General features: G+C 42.7%; 1 protein-coding gene across 4 annotated transcripts in view; it reads left to right on the top strand.

The window, feature by feature from the left end:
• The window catches only part of Egf (epidermal growth factor), a 102,501-nt gene that overhangs the window by 7,692 nt on the left and 72,688 nt on the right, over positions 1-22,121 (top strand). For all 4 annotated transcript variants that reach the window (XM_045143575.1, XM_045143574.1, XM_045143573.1 and 1 more), the window contains exons 2-5: positions 13,130-13,329; positions 16,252-16,433; positions 16,803-17,030; positions 17,652-17,854. In XM_045143575.1, coding sequence (XP_044999510.1) covers positions 13,130-13,329; positions 16,252-16,433; positions 16,803-17,030; positions 17,652-17,854 — 813 coding nt within the window. The remainder of the gene's footprint in view (positions 1-13,129; positions 13,330-16,251; positions 16,434-16,802; positions 17,031-17,651; positions 17,855-22,121) is intronic.

Here is a 22,121-nt window from a genome sequence, read left to right as displayed (position 1 = left end):
ACTCCAGATGCGTGTGCTACTTTGTGCATCTGGCTTTACATGGGTACTGGGGAGTTGAACCAGGGTCGTTAGGCTTTACAGGCAAGTGCCTTAACCACCGAGCCATCTGTCCAGCCCCTTTTTTTTTTTAATAATATGCATTATTTGATTGCTCTCTTACTTGTTTCGTTTCAAGACACTGTGGAAAGCGAGCAGGACCAGTGTTTTCATGGTTACTCCCCACCCACCCAGTAGACAGGACTGGGACATCCTGGTTCATCCTGTGTTTACAGGAGTGACTGCATCAGGGACATCCCCCCCCTCCCAGCCTGTTAGCGCCCCGCAACTTTACTGCCCTGGGCCCGTCGTAAGCTATCAGCTGTCACACGGGTCTCTGTAGAATCACCCAAGCCTGTTTTTGCTGATGGTCTAGTAAATTCAGTGTCTTCATTACCCTGGATACACTTAAGTTTTTTCACAAAACGTTTCTGCTGAGAAAATTAATTCTGAGACATATTTTTTTCCTTCAGATGGTTTATTAAAAAGATGCACGTATCATTGTTGAAAGCAAGAGGCATATGAAAAGGGAGCTAACATTTCGGGCCCTGGAGATACACTGCTCATGTTAACTCTCCTGGCTCCAGTCTTACCAGCGACATGACTTTTAGCTCATTATTCACCTCTCTGTGCCTTAGTTGTTTCATCTTCAAAAATAAAATGGAGATAATAATACTTAATGGAATTCTTATGAAGATTCAGTTCATTCATGTAAAATGCGTAGATTCTAGCCTGACACATAATTCCTGGCGGATGTTGCCTATTAGTTTATACAAAATATCATAAGCTGAAGTACATCAGAAGCACCCTTACCTGACACCTCTGTGCACATGTTTCACATCTCTAGCACGTATTTCACCAAGTTTTCAGTGTCACAAGGGCACACCTTTAATGTGCTGTCGTGCAGCTTCCCACGTGACATTTTAGTGTCATTTTACCACATCCACAAGCGGAAGGAAATGTGGTCTTAGGTAGCGTAATTACGAAGAGCTGTTTTCTGGTGCTCTCTACCCATGTTTAAACTTCTCCCTTGTCCCGATGGCCACATGCTACCACTAAGCAAGATTTCAAGGCTCATTTTACACACTTTCTGGGATTCATCACCAATACTTGTGAGTATAAATCCTTTTTTCAGACTGTCTTAATTTCTCCACTAGCTGCTCCCCCCTCCACTTTTAAAATAAAATCTAAAAAGGGCATGGTGGCGCATGCCTTTAATCCCAGCACTCGGGAAGCAGAGGTAGGAGGATCGCCATGAGTTCGAGGCCACCCTGAGACTACATAGTGAATTCCAGGTCAGCCTGAGCTAGAGCAAGACCCTGCCTTGAAAAACCAAAATTAAAAAATAATTAAATAAAGGCAGAAATCTAAAGAGTGCCTGAGGAGGTAATTCAGTCTACCATATGCTTGCCTCACAACCATGAGGATCTGAGTTTGATCCCAAACCCCACATAAAAAATTCCAGGTGTAGGGCTGGAGAGATGGCTTAGCGGTTAAGCGCTTGCCTGTGAAGCCTAAGGACCCCGGTTCGAGGCTCGGTTCCCCAGGTCCCACGTTAGCCAGATGCACAAGGGGGCTCATGCATCTGGAGTTCGTTTGCAGAGGCTGGAAGCCCTGTCGTGCCCATTCTCTCTCTCTCCCTCTATCTGTCTTTCTCTCTGTCTGTCACTCTCAAATAAATAAATAAATAAAAATTAAAAAAAAAATAAAAAATTCCAGGTGTACACTTGTAATCCCAGTGCAAAGGAGGTAGGGAAAGTGGATCTCTGGATCTCACTGGCCAGTCAGGATAGCCTATTTGTCATAAAAACAGTGACATCTGAGGAAGGACACCCGAGATTGTCTTCTGGCTTCCACACACCAGCAAACAAACCCATGCACCCATACATAGACGTACACACACACATACACACAAAAGGGAAAAACAAAATGAAAGTATTCTATAGCTCAGTGAGGACCATGCAAAGCGCTAGGCCTGTGGCCTGTACTTCCGTCATTATTATTTTCTTGTGTTTGGAATATTAGTGTTGTTTGCAATCTTCAGTTTCTTGGAAAACAGATTTTAAGCTACGAGTTGAATCTGAAAAATTTAGTTTTAAGAAAAGCAAACGATGATAGTCAAACTGCAGCCCCCCTGCCTCTGGCCTCTACACTATGGAGCCCATGTTCCCCACTCACCCACCCTGTGCCAGGATGTTATAGTCAGCCACATCCACGCCGCCAGTCCAAGCACAGTGCAAACACTGAACTTATGCTTGCTAATATGACTTGAATAAAAACCTGTCAGTATAATTTACATGGAAGGAATCTCAGTCTACTTCCTATGTATTTCAGCAATGATGCTTGCATCTTTTTCACGAACCAGCTAAGGGGGAAAAAATGTGTCTTGGAAGAAATTTTCTCAGCAAAAGCATTTTGTAAATGCCTTTAAGTGGATCCAGAGTAGTGAAGCCACTGAATTTACTGGACCATCAGCAAACACATGGCTTGGGTGATTCCACGGGGACCTGTACGACAGATTACGAAAGGCTTAGGGCCCAGGGCAGTAGAGCTAGAGCACTAAGAGGCTGGGGGGCGGGGGGTCCCTGATGCAGTCACTCCTATAAACACAGGATGAACCAGGATCTCTCAGCCCTGTCTACGGGGTGGTGTGTGTGTGTGTGGGGGGGTAACCATGAAAACACTGGTCCTGCTCGCTTCCCACAGAGTGTCTTGAAATGAAACATTTAAGAGAGCAAATAGTACATATTATTTTTTAAAATATTTTTATTTATTTATTTACTGCTGTTTAGAACCCTTGGGAACAGTTTCAAAAACTATTGTAAAAAAAAAAAAAATCTTCCAGATAAAAAGAATGAAGAGGGGTTAGAGAAATGGCTCCACATTTTAGGTGTTTGCTTGAAAAGCCTAAAGGCCTGAGTTTGATTCCCCAGTACCCATGGAAAGCCAGCTGCACGGAGTGGCACATACATCTAGGGCTTGTGTGCAGTGGCAGGAGGACCTTGTGTTCCCATTCTCTCTCTCCTTGCAAATAAATAAATAAGTAAAACATTTTTTATAAAACATTATTTTAAAAATGAATGAGAAAAATATTTTCCCCTTTTATTCAATTTGTTAAAAATATAAAATGCAGCACCTTCTACGAGGTTCACATTTCCTGATTGAAACCTGGGAAAATAGACATTTGCTAATATCATTTGACAAAATTTGTAAATAATTGACAGCTATAATTAAAAAGTAAATGTTGGGTGATGGAATGGCTTAGCGGTTGAGGCGTTTGCCTGCAAAGCCAAAGGACCCAGGTTTGATTCCCCAGGACCCACATTAGCCAGATGCACAAAGGGGGCACAAGCGTCTGGAATTCATTAGCAGTGGCTGAAAGCCCTGGTGTGCCCATTCTTTCTCTCTCTCTCTTTCATTCTCCATCTCCCTCTCTCTCTGTCAAATAAATAAATAGATAAATAAATATTGAAAAAAAGTAAATGTTGTGACTGCAAATGCAGCCAATGAAGAATTTCTTTCACTTAGTAGAGATATAACTATGAGAAACATCTGGTCTATGACAGCTATTAAAATTAAATACTAAAGCATATTTTGCTGTATATGGTGACCAGTGCTTACAATGCTTACAAGAACTTCAGAGACTAAGACGGTGGGATTGTCAGTTCAGCCTTGAATGCAAAGCAGGACCCTATCTCAAAAATGAAACAGGGGCTGGAAATATGGCTTAGCGGTTAAGCGCTTGCCTGTGAAGCCTAATGACCCTGGTTCAAGGCTCGATTCTCCAGGACCCACGTTAGCCAGATGCACAAGGGGGCGCACGCGTCTGGAGTTCGTCTGCAGTGGCCAGAGGTCCTGGTGCGCCCATTCTCTCTCTGCCTCTTTCTCACTCTGTCTGTCACTTTCAAATAAACAAATAAAAATAAAAATAAATGAAACAGAAGTCATCACCTCACCTCCATTTTGAACACCAGAGGACTTGTGGCTCTGTGGGTATCTCCAATGAAGATGAACCCAGCCCAGAGGTAAAGAGATGGGGGGCCAGGCTCCACAGACAGATCACCCCAGTGATTTTGGAGTCTTGTCTTGTGTGTGTGTGTGTGTGTGTGTGTGTATGTTTAATAGCTGAAAACAATCTTTTCTTATGGTTCATGTTCATAAATCCATTTTAGTTGGGTTGTAGTTGTCTTCAGCTGAGCCTGATTTATGATGAAAAGCAGAGAGGTATTTAAACTGTTCACTTAGGCTGGGGAGATGGATTTGCAGTTAAAGGCACATGATGGCAAAACCTTGTCCTAAGTTCAGTTCCCTATCGCCCATGCATGCGCATGTATCTGGCATTTCTTTTCAGTGGCAGGATACTCTGGCATGCCACTCCACACACATGCATGTGCAAATAAATAAATAATCAATTTTTTAAAAGTCAGTTTACTTCAAACAAAAGATTTCCTACAGCATAAGAACAATACAACTTAAAAAGAGGCGAAGAACTTAACCGGAAAGAACATAGGGTTGTGTGTAAGTCCATAAAACGATGTTGAACATCATGGACAAGGCAAAATTACAACCCATTTAGTAACAGCTCTAAATGGCCTTTCTTGGAAATTTATGAATGGTGGAGCCTCCATGTTGCGTGGTAAAGCAAGCGCTCTCACTGGGAGAGGGCAGAAGTGTGGGCTTGGTAAGATGGGAAGAATGAAACAGAGCAGTCAACAGCAACTGGTGAGCATCTGTGACTTCATGCTTTCTGAAAGATTACCGATTTAGACAGTGGAATTTCCTATTTTGAGGAAAAGTGAGTCCTCTGCTGGGGATATATCTGCTTCTTTAACACTTCACTTTGAGTGGCTGGAGAGATGGCTCCGCAGTTAAGGCTTGCCTGCAAGGCCTAAGGACCCAGGTTCAATTCCCCAGTACCCATGTAAAACTAGATGCACAAAATGGCATATGCATCTGGAGTTAGTTTGCATGGCTGGAGGTCCTGGTGCACCTATTCTCTCTGTCTGTCTCTCTTCTCACTATCTGTCTCTGATTGCAAATAAATAAAGAAAAATATTTTTTAAAAAAACTACAGTTTTATTATATGGCATTTGACAGGATAGACTCCATGTTGGTCTGATGTGTTCTGGTGTGTCTAATGGACCCCGTTAGTGGCTACTGTTTTGGGGACTGCAGGAGCTCAGTCCAAAGCACTGGACTCGAATGATTTTTGTTTCACAATCATTAACTATTGGAGGCTGAATGCGGCCCCAAAATGTTCCTGTGTCTTTCTCCATGCCCCAGTCCTGAGGATTGTGCACGATAGGCAAGTGCTGTACCATGATCGACACCCAAACCTGGGGATGCTGCCTTCCATAGCACTCCCTCCCTCTTTCTGTCCCTCACTCCTTTCTGTTCTCTCTTCCTTCCTTTCTCCACGTCTTCCTTCTTTCCTTTGTTAAGAGTCTTTCTATGTGGCTCAGGCTGGTCTTGAACTCTTGACAATCCTGCTGCGTCAGACTCACAAGTGCTGGAATTACAGGCATACGCCACCATGTCTGACTGGGGATGAGGTCTTGATGTGAAAGGGCAGGCTAAGAACAGCGCAGGAGAAAGTCAGGCGATGGGAGCAGAGAACGTCTGAGGATGCTCTACTGTAGCTTTGAAGATGGAGGAAGTTCTGAGAGTCACAGGATACAAAAAAAATGCACTATAGGTGGGTTGCAATGTACTAGATGGAAAGTGTCCACGTGATGTCATCCTTTATAATTAGTTCTTGGAACATGGATATAAAGAATCCAGTGTTGTGGGGCATATGCTTAGAATAGTGGTCTGTGGAGAGGTTTCCCACACATCTGAACACAACATACCATACAGTAAATTCTTGATGCATTTAGTTTGGGGTCAGCTGTGCAGCCTGTGTATAGAAGCTACGATCTGTAATGAGAAATCACCACTTAATATCTCTGCTCAGATCTGTTTTGGCCCATGTGGCAAGGTAGTCACTTTAAATTTCAGCTTCTTCTGCACCATGGGCACAATAGGGGCACTTACCTAGAATTACTCAATGAAAAGAAATAATGCAATACTGTGTTGTTCTCCAGATAACACCAGGGTGATATTCTTTGCAGCTGGCTGCCCACCTTCCTGGGGCATTAAAATGTATCACAGCACATTACAGACTTGAGAAGTCCTACTGAAAAATAAAGATTAATTTTGCAGATGGTCACGAGGACCAGGGGCAAGCCTCTGAGCTTGAATGTAAATACAGCTGGTGGTCAGCAGGGGCTGGTTTCTGCTCTGATGAATACATTTCTCCCACTGCTCAGGTCTTCACCCACATGTTCCAGGAAACAAAATGGAACCCCTGAGTGTTCTTTACAGAGTTAAAACTTAAACTCGAATCTCTTGGGCTGGGAGCTAGCTCAGTCAGTAAACTAACTGCTTTAAAGCCAAGAACGCCTGTAAAAGGCAAAGTGTTTGCAATAGCAGCACTATGATGCTAGAGACAGGGGGATCCCTAAGGATCACTGGGCAACCAATCTAGCCTGATTCGGCTAACTCCAGGCCATTGAGAGACACTGCCTCAAGAAAAAAATAGGCGGATAGTGCTCCTGAGGAGCAACACCCCCCAACATGCAGAGCACATGTGCACCCACATATAACATTCGTTTGGCTTCTCTATTATTTCTAAGTCACCTGATTTCTGTAACTTGCCTTGAATTTTGATATTAATAGGTAAGCTGAGAGGAGAGTAGAGGTTATCCAAAAACGGAATTTGTGCGTATGACTGGAAAATGGAGATGGCAAAATCTTTCAGCAGAAAAGAAAACTTTTTCCATTTTATAAAACCAGAGGTCTCCTTCAGTCTGCTGGGATGTGGTAACAGATGACAAGCTCCTGTGGCTTAGGGACAGAGGTGGACCAAACAGCATGAGGAGATGCCTGGCCAGACCATCTGTTCAAAGCTGCATTTTTTTTCTTGGTCCCACTGACTCTTCAAAGTCCAGGAGTGAGTTCCCGGTGAGAGCTTTCAATGTGTTTTCAGGCTCGGGGGGGGGGGGGGGGGGCGGAGAACAAAACAAAACAAAACTGTGCTGGCAAGGCTTGTGGCATCATGGCCATCGCATGGGCTAGCTTTGTTGTTAATCTGGTTGAATTCTTTCCAAGGTAACCAGTAACTAGCTGCCCCTGAGCCTTTGTCCCCAAGGCCACAGAGGACAGCCAGTGGCTCTTTCTGCTTGCCTGTGTGGGCACATCCCACAGACTCCGGACAACATGAAATGTTTTCTTCCTGTCGCCCACTTCAGAGGAGATGACATGTTCTCTTCCTGTCACCCACTTCAATCCTAGTCTGCTTTTTGTCACTCCCCTGTGCCACAGTTCTTTGTAGTGACTGATGAACATCTGCAATACTCTCCAAGCCTGCTCAGAGCCTTCCAGGTCCTGAGAGCCCTCAACGCACCCCACATTCAGGAAGTCAGAGACTTGTTTGCAGTCTTTAGCTGGTGATCCCTGGAAATGTGGTTTGATTTTCTAAACACTTTCCTCCTACTGTACTGCAACTAAAATGAATGCATGTAGGGCTTCGTGTGAGTGTGTGTGTGTGTGTGTGTGTGTGTGTGTGTGTGTGCGCGTGTGTTTTGGTATTTTTTGAGAGATACCTGTCACTGAACCTTGAATCTACCAGTTGGGCTAATGAGCTTCCCAGTAAGCTCCAGAGATTCCTTGCCTTCACTTCCCCAGTGATGGGATTCCAGACGCTGTGCATGTGGCTTTTACATGGGCGCTGGGGACCCAATCTCAGGTCATATGGGTGAGGGACAAGGATTTTATCAATTAAACTGTCTCTCTAGTCCCTGCATTGGGTTTGATGTGGGAAACACTTTCACTGTTCAAACATGCACACTCTGCTGACTTTGGCCAGATTTGAGAGCAACATCCAGTTCCCATGATCTGTCTCTGGAGATGGGCTTGCAGACTCTCCCAGAAGTACAAAGTACCTCTAGTATATACTAATAATCCAATAAGGGTGTACTGGTTTGATTGGGTGTCCCCCATAACCTTAGGTGTCTGAATGCCAGGTTCACAGCTGATGGAGATTTGGGAATTAGCGCCTCCTGGAGGGAGTGTATTGTTGGGGAAACCTTGCCAGTGTTTGGCACATTCTCCTGTTGCTATGGTCCACCTATGTTGGCCAGGGGGTGATGTCTACCCTTTGCTCATACCATCATTTTCCCCTGCCATCATGGAGCTTCCCCTTGAGTCTGTAAGTCAAAATAAACCATTTTTTTCCCAAAAGCTGCTCTTGGTCAGGTGATTTCTGCCAGCAATGTGAACTTGACTATAACTGTATAGTTGGTACTGAGGAATGATGTCATTTGCTGTTAGACACCTGACTGTGTGGCTTTGGCCTTTTGGAGCTGAATTTCAAGAGGAATGTGGAAGGATGAAACCTTGGCCTAAGAGATGCCTTGCAGTGCTGTAAGTACAGCTTGATGGACTATTTTGTCAAACTTAGACCTTAATGCAGTAAGAACTATGGACTGGGAGGTTTGGCTTATAAGATTGAGGAAGAGCTTTGCTTGGACTGGGCAAGTAGCAGTTTGTGTGAGATGCTTAGTGTTATGCCCATGTCCTGAGCATTTGTGCAAGTTTTCATTGCATAGAAATGAACTAGTGTGAGCAGGGGAATATGGCACAGTAAAAGAAAGGAAATCTGTGAGTGAAGCTGCTGCCTGTTCAGCTGTAATTGAAAGATTACAACAATTGAGATTGGGCCAGCTGACCTGCACTGGGGCAACAGGAAGAATGTAGGCTCTTTTGGAGGGGCCTTAGTGCTCAAGGAGTGTCCTGTTCTTCACAGTCTGCTTTATTCCCCCCTGGATTAACAAATTGACACCCTACCTAGTATTATAGAGTATAAGAAATGCAGGAAAGAGGGAGACATTGAGTTTGCAACATGGTCTTGTGTTTTGGAAATGGCCATGAGCAGTGTGAAGCAGGTCTGCTGGATGCCTGCATGGAGACCCAATGGAGACCCATGTGAATGGGCTGTGGCTTGCAGTGGAGACCCAGTGGAGATGCCAGGACTATGAGATGGCTGCTAAGGAGAGCTGCTGGCCTGGATGAAGTCTTCCAGGACTGTGAGTAGCCTAGCTGGAGGGGGCGGAATTGGAATTCCAGAGACTTATTGCTGGTTAGAATTACCAGATTTGTAGACTTGTCACTGACTAGAGTTGTTGGACTTGAAGCTACAGTTTGATGTTTGCCCTTTTTAAATTTTGTATTGATTGAATATTTCTTTGCTATGCCTGATGCCATCTTTTTCAATGTGAATGTTTATTCTGTGCCATTATGGGATTTTTTGGCATATTTTTGGGTATTGGGGCTCAGTTAAAAGATCTTGGACTATGGGAATGCTTGGACATCATTAGGATTCATAAAAACTATGGGGAGTTAGCCAGGCGTGGTGGCACATGCCTTTAATTCCAGCACTTGGGAGGCAGAGGTAGGAGAGTCGCCGTGAGTTTGAAGCCACCCTGAGACTCCATAGTGAATTCCAGGTCCACCTGGGCTAGAGCAAGACCCTACCTCAAAAAACAAACAAAAAAACAAACAAAAAAAAATTAAAAATATAAATAAATAAATAAAACATTTTTTAAAAGAAAATCCCGGGCTGGAGAGATGGCTTAGCGGTTAAGCGCTTGCCTGTGAAGCCTAAGGACCCCGGTTCGAGGCTCGGTTCCCCAGGTCCCACGTTAGCCAGATGCACAAGGGGGCGCACGCGTCTGGAGTTCGTTTGCAGAGGCTGGAAGCCCTGGCGCGCCCATTCTCTCTCTCCCTCTATCTGTCTTTCTCTCTGTGTCTGTCACTCTCAAATAAATAAATAAAAAATTTAAAAAAAAAAGAAAATCCCTTCTCATCTGGACAGGGTCTAGTATTGACACAAGATATGGGAACAGGCATCAGTTCATCCTCTTGGACCTCTATAGTGGCACCAATGTCGCACTCTCATGCTCTGACACTTATTTCTGCCTCTTGTATCTATGCTGATGTGTCCTCTGAAGTGTAATTAATGCTTTCTGACTTCTGAGCATCACTCTTCGGGCCTGGGAAGTGGTTCAGCAGGTAACAATGTTTGGTTTGCAACTGTGAGGGCCTGAGTTCAATCCAGCACACATTTAAAAAGCTGGGTATGGCCACGCATGCCTGTCACTCCAGCACTGAGGGAGAGAGAGGCAGGAGGCTCAGCAGGGCTCATTGGTCAGCCAACCTAGACATAAAACCAGGGAACCACAGATTCAGTGAGAGACTGTCTCTGGGAATGATAGAGGACACCTGATGTTCTCTTCTGGCCTTTATACATGTGGGCAAAGGGGACACACATCTGCACACCTGTACATACACCACCTGTGCACATGTGTACACATACAACACTCAAAATAAAGAACATGACCCCTGAATAAGATGTTAACTTATGTTAACTATCTTGTTATTTGCTCCTTAGAACAATAAATGCATTATTGAGTTCCATTAAGGTACTAAGGCTTAATATTCAAATGGAATGGAACAAGGCTAGCAAGAATATATTAGGATTGTTCGTCAATACCTCCCTTACCTCTAGGGTCCCGTCATTGTCTAAAGGTAAGGTGTGGAATTCTCTTGCTTTTCGGTCAGGAGAGACTAAAGAAACCAGCTTGGCTGCAGGGGCAGAAACTACCTCCTGGATTTCTCTGGGAGCATCCAATCAAGCTCTGAGCTCAGCCAGTAATTAATGGTGAGGTTTCCAAATAAGGACTTGAGATCCCATGCAGTTGGTAAGAACTAGGGAGTCAGAGTGGGTAGGTAGTCATGGCCGCAAATAGGACAGGATTCTATGTATCACGTTAGGGTACAGAGCAAGACCCTGTAGGAACCGAGGAAGTTCACCACTCAGATTTTGCAAATAAATAGTCAAGGTGCCCATTTTCATTTGAATTTTAGGTAAACAGAAAATTATCTTTGAGTATGAGTATATCCAACATAGAGATTGATTATACCCTGTTTAAGTATTTGAGTCAGAAATGTTTTACTTTTAGATTCTGGAATATTTTCCTATACATAATGAGGTCAGAAGACAAAATTTATTTATGTTTCATTTATACCTCATTTAGCTGGAAGCTGATTTTTATACAACATTTTTAGTGACCTATGTATGGTCTATTTATGTATTATGTATTTATGTATGGTCTATTTATGGCCTATTATAAGTGATCAGATGTGAAATTTTCACCCATGGCATCATGTTGGTTCTCAAAGTTTGGATTTTGGAACATTTGGAATTTTAGATTTTTAAGTTAGAGAAGTTCAGCCAATGCATGCAATTCGCATTTAACTGGACATCCTGTATTTTATCTGGTAATGATAACCAGGTCAAAATATTTCCAGACTTTTGTAGACATAACTCCAGTTTTTAATGCTCCTACTTAAACTTCCTATCTTCTATTGTCTGATGGCTCTGGCCATGAGGCGAGGCTAGAGAGAGGGGACCTGTGGTGGTTAATATTGATTGTCAACAGGATCTGGAGTCACTTAGGAGACAGTTCTCTAGGCATGTCTGTGCGAGATTAAGTTACTCATGGTGGGAAGGCCCAGCTAACTAGAGTAGCACCGCCCCAAGGTCTGGCTTCCCACGCTGAACAGAACAGAGAAAGTGAGCTAAGCACCAGCATTTATGGTTCTCTGCTTCCCGGTGGTGGCATGAATGTGAGCAGGTGCTCCACACTGCTGGCTGTGCCTTTCCTGCCCCTTGGACTGTACGCCGAGATGAACTCTGCCTCCCTTGTGTTTCTTCTTGTCATGGTTTTGTTGCAGCAACAGAGAAGGTAACTGATATGGAGTCCTTTTCCAAAGTAATATCAAAACTATCTGGGGCTGGAGAGATGGCTTAGCGGTTAAGCGCTTGCCTGTGAAGCCTAAGGACCCCAGTTCGAGGCTCGGTTCCCCAGGTCCCACATTAGCCAGATGCACAAGGGGGCGCACATGTCTGGAGTTCGTTTGCAGTGGCTGGAAGCCCTGGCGCGCCCATTCTCTTTCTCTCCCTCTATCTGTCTTTCTCTCTGTGTCTGTCTCTCTCAAATTAAAAAAAAAAACAAAAAAAAAACTATCTGTAATTGTCGTGGTTTGAATCCAAAGTGCCCCCACACGCACATGATGTAAATGCTGGGTCCTCTGTTGGTTGTGGTATTTTGGGAGTCTGTGGAACCTTGATAGGAGGTATCTCCTAGCTGGGCAGAAGTAAGTAACTAGGGGCCAGCCCTTGCAGGCTGTATTCAGCCTGTGGTTCCTGCCACATTCTCTGCTTCCTAATCTACCATGATGTGAACAGACATTACCATAGGCTTTCACCACCACAGTCAGAGCTGTATTACCATGCCATCCCTATCATAATGGTCTAGAACCCTTGAAACTGTGATCCAGAATAGACCTTCTGGGCTAGAGCAATGGTTCAGTGGTTAAAGGTGCTTGCTTGCAAAATAGACTTTCCTCCCCCTTGTTTCTATCAGGTATTTTGTTCACAGATATTTGAAGTAAGTAATGCAATAATTTTATTTCCAATTTATATAAGTAAAATCGACATCCATACAGACTTTTCACATCAGAACATAGTACTTGTTTTCTTTTGGAGCACATGAGTAGAAGGTATCTTGTTTTTTACATAGTTCATCTTTCATAATTTGGCAAGGCTCATTTCTTATAATCAGTTTGTACAGATGATGATTTGTAGAAATCTGTAGGAGCTGTTTATGCAATATACAATAGTTTTTTAAAATTTAAAATATAAAACCAGAGCCAGCATGGTGGTGCACATCTTTAATCCCAGTACTTGGGAGGCAGAAGTAAGAGAATTGCCATGAGTTTGAGACCAACCTGGGACTACACAGTGAGTTACAGGTCAGCTAAAGTGAGATGCTTCCTTGAAAAATAAAAACAAATAAATCAATAATAAATAAAAATACAAAACCAGGAATTAAATATTAATTTTGTGTTTGTTGTCATAAAGAAGCATTTTGTCTAGATCAGATTAAATATCATTGAAAATGTACAAGTTGGTTTTTCTTTTTCCCCTCAGGTCCTGCACCCTTCCTAATTTTCTCCTATGGAAATAGTATCTTTAGGATTGACCCGGAAGGAACAAATCACAAGCAATTAGTGGTGGATGCTGGCATCTCAGTGATCATGGATTTCCATTACAAAGAGGAATGGATCTATTGGGTGGATTTAGAAAGACAGCTTTTGCAAAGAGTTTTTCTGAATGGGTCAAGACAAGAGGTAAAGTGCCACTACCCTGGTATTTGAAGAATTTATATACAAGCTGACAGATATGATAGATTGAATTCTTAATGGGTAGATAAGCTGTCTATGGTCCACCTACTCTGAATGTGCTGAATCTCAGACTCAGCGGGGTCAGGCTGGCTAGTATTTATGTGGGAGATTGATGGAAATGTATTTTGAATCAAATGGAGGTATTTAATCTGCGTCTGTGGTATGATATTATTGAATAAGCCCACAAATGGATACCCATAAGCTTCCAAAAAGAGCATGAGAAAATAAATGTAATTTTGAAAATTTCTAATTCTATTGTCCATTATGATGAAAATATTACTTGCAAGATTATCTTATGCCCCAGTGGTTCTCAGTTGAGGGGGATATCTGGAAGCATTTCAAGTTGTCACAAATGGGGGAGACAGGAGAGGAGGAGGCACTGACGACATTTAGCAGTCAGAGGGCAAGGCCAGGGTTTAGCACCCTACACCAGGGCAGCCCTGCAGTAAAGGACTGCCCAGTGCCAAGTGTCCAGAAACCCTGTTTTACTTTAAGAAAATCTTTGTCATATAGGTTAAAAAAAATGACATGATATTTAGGAAGACCTTTTTTTTCTGTTTATTCTTAAGGTGACCACACTCTGGGGGGGGGACGACAAAAAGGAGAGTACAGATATACAGTATTGTATTCCAAGCACATACAAAAGAGCTTAATCTTTCTTTTAAAGTGTTAGAGCCCTGAAATGAGCCCCAAGAGCAATGTTCTCTTGACACTGTAGAGATGGATTATAGAGAGCACATGATTAGAAGAACCCCGGGCATTTATTCTCAATACAAAGTGCTCACTGTTTTGTCTCAAAATTTTTTTTTCAAACCAAACCTTTCTCCTTCCAATTGTTCCTAAAAGCTTCAATTAGGTGCAGACCTGTTTTACTGCATTTCTAATCCTTGCTAATCTTATTTTTTAACAAGCATGGCTACTCAGTATTCTCCAGCCATCTGGTAGAATAGTTTGAAAATTTTGTGTCTGAGGCTCTGGATGTTTCTTGTCACAGAGCAAGAAAAAAAGCATGAACAGTTGTGCATTTATGTTATTAGGAAAGTACTAATCTGATACCTGAAGCTCTTTCATTATAAACTCTCTCAAGTGCCCAACCCTTAAAATGAAAAATTTAAATGGGAGAACTATCACATGGATATATTAGCAGTTGGCAAAAGCTGAATGCTTTCTTTGAGATGCAACTTAGCACCACCTCTGAGACTGGGCCATCTCTGCCCAACTCAGAGCTCAGCGGTCATACAGGGAGCTGGAAATCTGTGATGTAGGGACATTATGCCACAGGAATCTGCAGTGGAAAAAATAAAAACTTCTACCCACTTTGCACCCTCCAGCTCCAAGATGACTAGTTGACTTGCCCTTTGGCTTTTGTTTGATTGTTTCTCTCAAGATCGAGTAGTCCAAGGCATATGAAGAGAAGCCTCACTTCTCTGGTGATGTGTGAGGGAACAGATCTGCAGGAACGAAGGGGCCCTGATGGAGGAGGAAGGGCCAGATGAAAATGAGGTGCTCTGACAAGAGTATGCTTCCAGAGGTTGGGGCTGGGATTGTAGCTCAATTTGTGGGCTTCTTATCAAGTATGCATGAAGCCCTGGGTTCAACCCCTGGCACTGCATAAACCAGGCATGGTGGCACATAAGCCTATTATGCCAGCATTGGGGTGGTAGAGGCAGGAGGGTCTGAAGTTTAAGGTCATCCTGAGCTATATAACAATTTGAGGCCAGACTGGGATATATAAAATAAAGAGGGAGGGGGAGAGGGAGGAAGAGAAAGAGAGAAGATGAGAGGAGAGGGAAAAAGAGAAAGAGAAAGAGAAAGAAGGAGTAGTGAAGAAAAAGTTGCTGTATCTACAAACCCCCAGAGAATCTTGGGAGAGTTTAGTAAGGATTGGAGCGGAGTTCAGATTAAGATCTAGAAAATTCCATTAACATATAGACTTAAATAAATTGCCCTTAAGCATCAAAATCTAGCTGTTAGTACAGCTGAAATTATTAATAAATACATGGTAGCTGATTCCCTAATTTCAGTGGTATCTAGAATATTTTTTAAAAATATTTTATTTATTTATTTGCAAGGAGAGAGACACAGAGAGAGGATGGGTGTACCAGGGCCTCTAGCCACTGCAAATGAACTCCAGATGCATGTACCACGGTGTGTATCTGGCTTTACATGGGTACTGGGGAATTGAACCCAGGTTGTTAGGCTTTACAGGTAAGTGCCTTAACTGCTGAGCCATCTCTCCAGCACCCCCTTTTAAATTTTTTATTTTATTTTATTTTATTTATTTGTTTGAGAGTGACAGACAGAGAGAGAAAGAGGCAGGTAGAGAGAAAGAGAGAGAGAGAAAGAGAGAGAGAGAGAGAGGGAGCGAGAATGAGCACGCCAGGGCCTCCAGCCACTACAAACAACCTCCAGATGCGTGCGCTCCCTTGTACATCTGGCTAACGTGGGTCCTGGGGAATCGAGCCTCAAATCGGGGTCCTTAGGCTTCATAGGCAAGTGTTTAACCGCTAAGCCATCTCTACCAGCCCCTTCCTTTTTTTTATTTTTTTTATTTTTCAAGGTAGGGTCTCACTCTAGCCCAGGCTGACCTGGAATTCACTATGGAGTCTCAGGGTGGCCTCGAGCTCACAGCGATCCTCCTACCTCTGCCTCCTGAGTGCTGGGATTAAAGGTGTGTGCCACCACGCCTGGTAGCCCCCTTTTTTTTAAAGAATAATTTTTTATTCCACAGCTATGATATAAATAACTTGGTGTGCTGTTACATAAAGACTTTTTGTTTGTTTGAAGAATAGACTTTTATGCCTAACAATAAGAATAGTTTTTGTGAATTGAAAATACTAATAATAGTTTTGCAATTTTATTTTGTAGAAAGTATGCAGTATGGAGAAAAATGTTTCTGGAATGGCAATAAATTGGATAAATGAAGAAGTTATTTGGTCAAATCAACAGGAAGGACTCATCACAGTAACTGACCTGAAAGGAAACAATTCTCGCATTCTTTTAAGGACCTTACAAGATCCTGCAAAAATAGCAGTTGATCCAGTAGAAAGGTAAAATTTAATGTTTTCAGATACTGAAAGTGCCTCAGATCTAATAAGATTCCTAGAATCCTAACATTTTAAAGCCAAGGAGAGCAAGGTCCTCTCTTACAGCACACAGACCATACTTCCCAGAGCACAGGTACCTTGATTAGAACTCTTCACACCTCAACCACGGAACTTCGGCTGTAGAACATAATTGTCCTTCAACCTTGAAACTACATGGAATTTCCAACATGAAATACATATATGCTGACTTGAATTCTCCTTCACAGCAGTCAGAGTGATCCTGGGTGGGAGTCAAGGGCCGCAGAAGCACCATGAGTCCATTTCAGTGGCCGCCGGCTCAGTTGTGGCTCTGTGTGATGTGCTTGTCCCCAGGGTGATATTTTGGTCTTCCGAAGTGGCCGGCAGCCTTCACCGAGCTGATCTCAGTGGGGTGGAAGTGAAAACTCTGCTAGAGCCACCAGAGAAGATAACAGCGCTGTCAGTGGATGTGCTTGATAAACGGCTCTTCTGGGTTCAGCAGAGCGGGGAAGGAAGCAGTTCTTCCATTGGTTCCTGTGATTATGACGGAGGCTCAGTCCACATGATCCAACATCAAACACAGTAGGTTTGGCTTGTAGCGTGAAACCAAATAATCGTCATTTGAAGTTTTTGTCAGTTAATGAGTGTCGTAGTTTAGCACATCTACTTTGGAGGCTAAAACAGATTCACCAAGTCTTGGTGAGTGACATTGGGTAGGCTGTCTAACTTTCTTCTACTTGGTTTTCTTTAGTGTGGGCGTCATAGTCAGACCTATCTCTTCATGTCATTGTGAAGACCATTTAAATAAATGCAAAGGAAAAAAATTAGCAGAGAATCTAGCATACACTAAGTTCTCACATGCTGGTTCTAGCTATTCTTTTCACATGATTTTGTGAAACACCAGCTTTCCTTTGACTTGCTGTGGTGCTAGCTAGCTTTGAAGGAAACAGAAATTAGCCAACTCTGAACCTGACAGAACCAGAAAGCCACTCAGACCCTACTCCGGCTTTGTTCTCCCTTTCCTCACACTTGGGTGGTGTCTGAAAAGAATGAAAAGTGATATGAGCCCAAAATGATATCTCATTAACTCAGGTTATGATGACACATCAAAATTTAAACTTAATATACTCTTCTAACCATACATAAGAAACAGAAAGGTCTGTGACTTAAACTCAACTCAATTTTTTCCTGGCTATTGTCTAGGCACAATTTGTTTGCGATGTCCTTTTTTGGTGACCGTATCTTCTACTCAACAACAAAGAAGAAGACAATTTGGATAGCCAACAAACACACTGGGAAGAATGTGGTGAGGATTAACCTCAATCCATCCGTCTTGCCTCCCGGCCAACTCAAAGTGGTACATCCTCTTGTACAGCCCAGGGCAGAGGACAATGCTCAGAGCTCTGGTGAGTCATGATTTACTCCAAAGAGGGTCTGGATGCAGTCATTACTTGTCTACTTGCTCAAGCCATGCACTGAGGGGTTGTAGGGAGGACTATTACTGTTTTTAAGTCAACCTTCAGAAGTTCTTACCTGGAACATATTCCTATAACAAAAAGCAGATTCACCAGAGAAAAATCCAAATTTACTAGCATGAACATTTCGAATATATGAGGGAGACATCTAGAGCATGAGTAACTCACAAAGAAATGAAAATTTGGACTGGGACTAGATCTAGTTAGTTTTCATTTACCTAGCTAACATATATTGCTTAAGTTTTACTTGTTTATGAATAAACATTGTACACATGGTGGTTTAAAAAAAATAAAACACCTTTTCATCCTTGGGAGGAGGCTAAAAATATAAAACACCTTTTCATCCTTGGGAGGAGGCTTCTTTGGTTGTCCTGAATCCCAGGTTATCCAACACCAGATGCCTCCACCATGCTGCCCAAGATTGACCCCAATGAGATCCAAGTTAGGTAACTGAGATGTACTAGAGACGAGGTCAGCACCATATTCGCCTTGGCCTCCAAGATTGGTCTCCTGGGACTGTCTCCAAGGCAACTGATGATTGGAAGGGTCTGAGAATTACAGTGAAAATGACCATTCAGAACAGACAGGCTCAGATTGAAGTAATACCTTCTGCCTCTACCCTGATCATCAGAGCCCCAAAGGAGCTACCAAGATACACAAAGAAGCTGAAAAACATTAAAAACCGTGGCAATATTTCTTTTTTAAATTTTTTTATTTTGAGAGAGAGAGAGTGAGAGAGAGAATGGGTGGGCCAGGACATTAGCCACTGAGAACAAACTCCAGACACGTGTGACCCCTCGTGTGCGTGGATGACATTGTGCGCTGGCATCACTGTGCAGCTGCCTATGTTGGACCTGGAGATTTGAACATGAGTTCTTAGGCTTCTCAGGAAAGCCTCTTAACTGCTAAGCCATCTCTCCAGCCCCAATATTTCTTTTGATGAGATTGGTAACATTGCTTCACAGATGTAGCACTGGTCTTTGGCCGGAGAACTTTCTTGGACTATCAAAGAGATCTTGGGCATGGTAGTGTGTGGGGTGCAGTGTGGATGGCCAACAGCATGATATGAACAGTGATGTGGTGGAACTCCCAGCTAGTTAAGAAATATAAGAAATAAAAAGTATTTCAATAAAAGAGGAGAAAGAAAAACAAAACTGTAGGCAGACATGGTTTCATTATAAGTACCTGCATTCTACTTATAAGCAAGTGGGACAATCAAAAAGAAAGCAAACTAATGTGTCATTCTACCATGTAATGAGTTCAGTGAAGGGTGGACTGAGAGAAAATAAGGAGGTGAAGGGCTACTTTGATGAGCTGATCCAGGAACCCCTAGCTTGGCACTTGGTAACTTACAGTGCGTTTTCAAACAAAGAATGTCATAGTCTCAGAGAGGTGATAAGACAGAAAAAGTAGTTCCAGTCACTACTGGTGGTCATGGGCAGGAAGGCAAACAAATGGCAGTTGGAGCTCCTCAATGGAGATTGCTCTGAGGTTCTGAGGCTGTCTTCAGGGGTTACTGTCCTTAGGGAGATACGGGATGTGCTTGGTCCTTGTGAGTCTGTCTTGCTTTGGGGCAAACAGAAGGAGGCAGAGAGCTTTCCTGGGCCCGCTGCTGCTCAGCTACCTTCTGCTCCATTGTCCCTCATATTTCAGGGGACATGTATCCGTGTTCTTTCTCCCACCACCTTACTTGCTATGCCCATGTGCCATTAAATCCCTTCCATTCTATACCGTAAGTACATGTTGAAAGTGCACTTCTCCACGTCACTACCATAGGTCCAAACAATCAGCCTGTCTGCCTGGCTCATTATAGTGGCCACTCAACTGACCTGTCTTATCCACTTTTCTCTACATAACAAATCTGGTCCATTCATTCCTTGCTTGCAATCCTTCAAAGCTCTCCTTTGCATTGAAATTGAAACTAAACTCTGTCAATATCTATCCAACTTGCTTTAATGTTCTCTTTCTTGCTAAGGTCTAAGGAAAGACTTCCTGTAGGTCCTCAGACAGGCCAAACTACTTCTGCCTTTAGGTTTTTACAGTGGCTGCTCTCTTTTGTTCTGAGCACTAGTACCATGTTCTTAAATAGGTCTTCTCTAATCAGCCCACCTTGGGCTTTCCTCTCAGTACTCCCTTGAATTCACTATAAGGTGCATAAACTTGCTTTTTATTTTATTTTCCTTCCCACTTGTTTTTAAGTGACATACAGCTACTTATAACCAAACTATGTCTGCCTTGTTGTGTTTTAATATTTTACTTACTTGAGTGAGAAAGAAAGAGAGAGGGAGGGAGGGATGGAGAGAGAGAGAGAGAGAGAGAGAGAGAGAGAGAGAGAGAGAGAGAGAAAGAATAGGCATGCCAGGACATCTAGCCACTGCATATGAACTCCAGTCACATGTGCCACCTTATGTATCTGTCTTACATGGATACTGGGGATCTTAGGCTTTGCAGGCAAGTACCTTAACTGCTAAGCCATCTACCCAGCCCTCGTTTTGTTTTTTGTTTTTTTTTTAAACCACCACACATATATAATAGATATTCACAAACAAGTCAATGTAAAACAATGCTAGCCAAATGAATGAATAATTGAATCTAGTCATCACAGACACAAAATTCTACTTCCAAACATCTTCTCTATTTGAATTATTTAGCATATAGTTGCTTGTTTTTTTTTTAAGTGGGCTTTAAGTATTTTTTTAAATATTTTTTGTCCATTTTTTATTTATTTATTTATTTGAGAGTAACAGACACAGAGCGAAAGACAGATAGAGGGAGAGAGAGAGAGAATGGGCGCGCCAGGGCTTCCAGCCTCTGCAAGCGAACTCCAGATGCGTGCGCCCCCTTGTGCATCTGGCTAACATGGGACCTGGGGAACTGAGCCTTGAACCGGGGTCCTTAGGCTTCACAGGCAAGTGCTTAACCGCTAAGCCATCTCTCCAGCCCTTTAAGTATTTTTAATAATGGTAAGGCAGTGCAATGTGGAATACGACACATAAATGATGTTACAATGGCATCTCATCTTTATGTAAAAGTTTTAAGATATCCTAATATTCTTGCAAAATAGTCCAGTGAGTTTCCTCTGAGAGATGGAATTGTTTGTTTCCACTATTCCTCCCTACTGGGGGCTACTAGAGTTTGGTGATTGTGTAGAAATGTTGGGGACTGTGTGTCCCTGGCACACTTCTTGTGTACTTGTCTTCTTTGTCCCTGCCCTGCAGATGACTCCTAAAGAAAGCTGCAGAGCTGAACTGGTGAAAAGCACTTGTGGGAGAAAGGCTGAGATCACAGGGAAATGAATGGGTCCTGATATTTCATGTATCTTTGGGCAGGCTACTAATAGTGAGAATACTTTTAATTTGATTCTAAAATCTAGCTAGACTCTATCCTTTAGCTTGTGGGACAACTGTGTTTTCAATGTAAGAGAAGAGGAAAAATAAAATAAGCTTCATTAGATGAAAATTTTGTTCAGCTATTTTAAATTTTTATTTACTTTGAATTTATAAAGCAGAAGTTGTGGGAACCCATGGGTTGTTAGTGTATCGCAATAGCCCGACAGCAATTCCATAAAATAAAAGCTGCATGTAGTCCACAGTAAAGGTGGTGAGTCTATGATGCTGCCAGGTCCTGCCAATGGGCAAGCTGACTCATGCCTTCAACCACTACTCCTTAGAGATGACACATGACATGCTGTCACAGCTACTCTGAGTAAGTATTCCTCAGTGCTGCCTGTTATTCCAACTAAGTATTCTTGCCCATAATAGTGATAGATGCTGGTCACCCACCACCTTTTCCCACATTGACACTAGCCTCATAGTTTCCAAAGCTTTCATGAGCATTATCTTATTGGTTCACCTAGCGGCATTATGAGACAGAGCGGGTGGGGCTAATGGTACTTATTTCAGTTCAGAAACTGAAGCCATAGAGTGACTTTCCCATAACTACACAGCTAGTTAGTGATTACAAGATTTTTCTTTTTTCTGTTAACAAGTTAGATGTGGATTTTGGAAAATAAACTTTGATCACTAATTTGGTTTGCATGTTTTCTACTATAAACACATTCTGTCTTCAGAGTCCCTCACTATTACTCATATTACTTTGATATGAATTAAAAGCATGAATTTCAGGAGAAAACCTATGATGTGACATCAAAATAAAAGAGAGACTGATTGAGATGGGGAGGGAATATGATGGAGAATGG

This window comes from Jaculus jaculus, chromosome 2, assembly GCF_020740685.1.
Source record: "Jaculus jaculus isolate mJacJac1 chromosome 2, mJacJac1.mat.Y.cur, whole genome shotgun sequence".
Lineage (NCBI taxonomy): Eukaryota > Metazoa > Chordata > Mammalia > Rodentia > Dipodidae > Jaculus > Jaculus jaculus.
This window is presented reverse-complemented; position numbering and strand designations above follow the sequence as displayed.